Below are 5,458 nucleotides of genomic sequence, written 5' to 3' on the forward strand. Positions count from 1 at the left end.
AGCCAGGCTGGTCTCAAACTCCTGACCTCAAGTGATCCACCTGCCTCGGCCTCCCAAAGTGCTGGGATTACAGATGTGAGCCACCGCAGCTGGCAAAAGAACTATCTTGAACTCTTCACAATTGTCAATATCATGAATGATAAAAACAAAACAAAACCCTAGGGAACTGTTTTAGGTTAAAAACAACTAAAAAATGACAAATGCAATTAATTTTTTTAAAGTTTTTTTTAAAATAAAGATGGGGTTTCACTGTGTTTCCCAGGCTGGTCTTGAACTCCCAGGCTCAAGCAGTCCTCCTGCTTCGGCCTCCCAAAGTGCTGGGATTACAGGCATGAGCCATCTAACCTGGCTGAAGAATGATCCTTGAATGGATCCTGGATATTAAAAATGCATTATTGTGACAACTGGGAAGATTTGAACATAAGTTTTATATTATACAGTGGTATAGCAATATGAAATTGCCTGAGTGTGGTAGAATAACATCCTCATGCTTAGGAGATAAATGTTGAAGTATTACTATTTGGAGGTGAAGTGTTTTGAGTCTGTAATCTAATCTCAGATGGTTGAGCAAATAACTAAAACCAGCTCTATCCACAGAGTCCAACATTGTCTGCATAAAAAAATCCCAAATAATCTTCAGAAGAACTACTGGAATTAATAAGTGGATTCAGCAAGTTCACAGGACCCAGATTCAGCCTACACAGTCTATCATATTTTTATGTACTAAAAATGAACAGTTCATAATGAAATTTAAATAAGTATCATCTATAATTGCACCCCCCCAAAAAAACCCATGAAATACTTAGGTATAATTGTAACAAACTATGTTTAAGATTTATATGTGGGAAACTACAAAATGATGAAAGAAATCAAAGAAATAGAAATAGACCATATGTCTTAGTCAAAACCCAGAGTTTAAAAATTTAAGTTAGAAGAAACAATCCGTTCTTCTGAAAACGTATTGTGGTTTATCGAGAAAGAGAGATTGAGGTCGGGCATGGTAGCTAATGCCTGTAATCCCAGCACTTTGGGAAGTCTAGGAGTACAGATCACCTGAGGTCAGGAGTTCCAGACCAGCCTAGCCAACATGGTGAAACCTGTCTCTAATAAAAATACAAAAATTAGCCAGGTATAGTGGTGGGCGCCTGTAATCCCAGCTACTCGGGAGGCTGAGGCAGGAGAATCACTTGAAACCAGGAGGCGGAGGTTGCAGTGAGCCAAGATCACGCCATTGCACTCCAGCCTGGGCAACAAGAGCGAAACTCCATCTCAAAAAAAAAAGAAGTAGATATTGGCAAGATACTGGAGACTAGTGATTTGGAAGTTGTCAGTAAAAGAGTTGGAAACTTGAAAGGATGGTTTCACCAAAGCAATGTAAATATATGTGTGTGTGGGTGTGTGTGTGTATACACACACACATATATATGTGTAGGTAGGTAGATAGATAGGTATCTCCAGAAAGATAAGAACATAATAATAATAGTTCTTACAGGGAAAACTGGAAGGGCGGTGATGAGAAAGGAGAATTTTCACTGTATATATACCCTTTTGTATCTTTTGGTTTTCATACCATGTGGGTGTATTACATAATATTATAAAATAAAAAGGCAGACCCAGTACCCTGGCTCATACCTGTAATCCCACCACTTTGGGGGACTGAGGTGGAAGGATTGCTTGAGTCCAGGACTTGGAGACCAGCCTGGACAACATAGTGGGAACCCCATCTCTACAAAAAATAAATTAGCTGGGCCTGTTGGTACACATCTATAGTCCCAGCTACTTGAGAGGTTGACGTAGGAGGATCACTTGAGCCCAGAAGATCGATCCTGCAGTGAGCCATGATTGTGCCACTGTCTCCATGTTCATTTTTATTATTTCGTCAACCAGGGAGCTTCAACCAGGGAGCTTTGTTTTGCTGGTATAATGAGGTAAGTGTGTCTTTGTGAGCTTATCTGGATTATAATTAGCTTTTAGTGGTTGCATGTATTCTGTTTTGCTGCTCAGAGGGCTGAATTGCTCTTTGAAGAGTCTGGTTAGCAATGATTTTGCTACTTTCGAGTGGGAGTAATTGATTTGAATTATTCTTTCCTTGGACTCCCAGTATGTTTGAATTGCCAGTATTTCTGATGGGAGCTAGTGAGGAAGTTTAAATAAGGAAAAGGACAAAGCTTTTCCTCTTGTTTAACAAAAAAAAAAACAGACCTACTGAAAGGGGACAAAAATTGTTTAACCTCTTGTCTGAAAATCTTTTGCTTTTAATTTAGGCCTTTCCCTTAAGTAGTTCACAATAAACAAAAGAGGCAGAAATTAATGTTTTCTCCTTTCTGTCTCCTCTTCCACATTTATTGGAAACAAAAGAAAAATTTATATTGTTTCATTTGTGTTGTCTTATGTATTACAGAAAGTAGATGGTTTCTATAAATCATTTTTATTTTCTTCTCGTTTAGTTTTGTTTATCTTTTTTATGGCTTAGGTCGACTGAAAGTTCTTTTCTCTTGAGCATTTTGATGTTTGTATCTAATAGGTTTAAAGGCAGAAGTTTAGGCATTATTTTTATGTGGAGCTAATCAAGGAGAAGGAGAAATGTGTAAGAGCTTTCTTTTTCCAGCTCAGTGAAAGAGAGAACTGTTGCTCTCCAAAGGTTGGTCATATGTTTGGTAAAGAGCGTTAAAATGCTGGTTTTTATATTTTGAATTTTCTTCCAAGTGACTGGTACTTGTTCTGTAAGTTTTGATGTAGGTACTTTACTGATCTAGAGATTAACAGGAAGTTTGCAAACAGCCATTGATACTTCTGTTTGTAGGATAAATTCTCATCTTGTCCTTTTTCTTCAAAATTATCTTGATTATTCCTGGCCCTTTGCGCTTAGCCTGTCAAATTCTACAACAATCCTTTTGGGATTTTGAATTATATTGGCTTTGTAGATTATTTTGGGAAGAATTGACATCTTTATTATGATAAGTATTCCTATCTATGAATCTGATTGGTTTCTTCATTTATTTAGATTATCTTTTTAATGTTTCAAAATAGAATCTATAATCTTCATAACAGGCATGTATACCATTTGTTAAAGTTGTTCCTAAGTACCTTACATTTGGTTCATTGTTAAAATTAGATTATTTAAAAATTTATATTTTCTGTGTATTGCTATTATATAGAAATACTGTTGACTTATATATTGAGTTTGTATTTAACAACTTTGCTAAACTTTCCTATTGTAATCATTTCTTTTTGGTTTTCCATGTAGAAATGAAATTATCTGCAAATAATAATAGTATTATTTTCTCCTTTCCATTTTGTATATCCTTTATTTTTATTATCTTTCTGTGCTGGGAAGGACTCAGTATAGTATTAGAAGAGAAACAATGATACAAGGCATAGTTCCTTATTTCTACATTTTAAAGGGAATACTTTTAACATTTTACCTTTAAGTAAGCTGATTACAGAATTCTGGTGGATATACTTTATCAGGTTAAGGGAGTTCTCTTTTATTCTTAGTTTGCTAGGAAATCTTACCGTGAAAGGAGTTTGAATGTTATCAGATGCTTTTCTGCATCTATTGAGATGAACTGTGTCGATTTTCTCTTTTAATCTGTTGCTGTTGTACTATTAGCTTTCAAGTAATACTTCTTGCTTTTTCTGCTCCCTTCCCCCAGGTGATTTGTGGAGCTATGATTTCTTCAGTGGTGAGTTTGTGGTGTCACCTGAACCGGACACAAGTGTCCACACTCTTGACCCTCAGAAGCACAAGTATATTATATTGGGGAGTGATGGGCTTTGGAATATGATTCCACCACAAGATGCCATCTCAATGTGCCAGGACCAAGAGGAGAAAAAATACCTGATGGTGAGAAGTGATTCAATAACTTGATATTGTTGTCTAAACATTGTTTTGGTACTTCTGTCAGAATCTTGAATATGAACTAAGGACATTCACCTTGGGTAGATTTTTGCATTTGCCTGGATCTGCTAGTGGGTAAAACATAGGCTTTGTAGCTCCTAATCATTAGAGGAATGAGACAAGAAATATATAAGTGAAACCTAATAACAAAACACACAACCACTGACTTCAGTATAAATTGGCCTGTGGAACACTGCTAATTCCTTATTTTTTTAAATGACATATAATTCGCATACCATAAAATTTATCCTTTTAAGGTATATAATTCAGTGATTCTTAGTGTAGTTCACAAAGTTGTACAACCATCACCACTACTTCTTTTTTTTTTGAGACAGAGTCTTGCTCCGTCACCCAGGCTGGAATGCAGTGGCATGATCTCAGCTCACTCTAACCTCCGCCTCCCGGCGTCAAGCGATTCTCCTCCTACCTCAGCCTCCCGAGTAGCTGGGATTACAGGCATGCACCACCCCACCCGCCTAATTTTTTTGTAGTTTTAGTAGATGGGGTTTCATCATGTTGGCCAGGCAGGTCTTGAACTCCTGACCTCAGGTGATCCACCTGCCTCGGCCCCACAAAGTGCTGGGATTTAAGGCGTGAGCCACCGTGCCCAGCCTAATGTGCCCTAATTTTTTTGTAGTTTTAGTAGATGGGGTTTCATCATGTTGGCCAGGCAGGTCTTGAACTCCTGACCTCAGGTGATCCACCTGCCTCGGCCCCACAAAGTGCTGGGATTTAAGGCATGAGCCACTGTGCCTGGCCTCCATCACCACTACTTCTACTACTTTTTTATTTTTATTTTTTTGTCCCCCAAGAGATGAGGTCTCATTACGTTTCCCAGGCTGGTTTAGAACTCCTAGGCTTAAGCAGTCCTCTCACCTCAGCTCCCTGAGCAGCTGGGACTACTATGGTGCCATGCCCATCTCCTAATCTCAAAACATTTTCATCATCATCCCCTAACAGAGCACATGGAAGTATCTTGAATCAAAGACCCAAAGATGGGTTATCCTTAGAAAAGATGATCTTTCTCTCAGATGGGAGGAATAGTAAAGCTGTATTTTGAGGTGGAAGGAGGGGCAAATTGATTGAATTTTTGTTAAATTGCCTGCATTCAGTCCGGGCGCAGTAGCTCACGCCTGTAATCCCAGCACTTTGGGAGGCTGAGACAGGTGGATCACCCAAGGTCAGGAGTTAAGAGACCAGCCTGGCCAACATGGTGAAACCCCACCTGTATTAAAAATACAGAATTAGCTGGGTGTGGTGGCACTCGCCTATAGTCCCAGCTACTTAGGAGGCTGAGGCTGGAGAATTGCTTGAACCTGGGAGGCAGAGGTTTCAGTGAGCCGAGATCATGCCATTGCACTCCAGCCTGAGCAATAACAATGAAACTGTGTCTCAAAAAAAAAAAAAAAAATTGCCTCCATTCATTCACTCAACTAACACGAGGTATTAGGTACAGGGATTGCAAAGGTAAATAGAATATGGTCCTTCCTCAGCACTTACCATATTATTATAAATAGAATATATAAAAAAACTAACAATCCCATTAAATCATGAGTT

The 5,458-nt window shown here is 38.5% G+C and overlaps 1 protein-coding gene across 1 annotated transcript in view; it reads left to right on the forward strand.

Moving 5' to 3' along the window:
• The window catches only part of PPM1D (protein phosphatase, Mg2+/Mn2+ dependent, 1D), a 71,697-nt gene that overhangs the window by 51,305 nt on the left and 14,934 nt on the right, over positions 1-5,458 (forward strand). Inside the window, exon 3 of the mRNA XM_011953766.1 lies at positions 3,657-3,847. Coding sequence (XP_011809156.1) covers positions 3,657-3,847 — 191 coding nt within the window. The remainder of the gene's footprint in view (positions 1-3,656; positions 3,848-5,458) is intronic.

This window comes from Colobus angolensis, unplaced genomic scaffold (assembly GCF_000951035.1).
Source record: "Colobus angolensis palliatus isolate OR3802 unplaced genomic scaffold, Cang.pa_1.0 Scaffold37, whole genome shotgun sequence".
Classification (NCBI taxonomy): Eukaryota; Metazoa; Chordata; class Mammalia; order Primates; family Cercopithecidae; genus Colobus; species Colobus angolensis.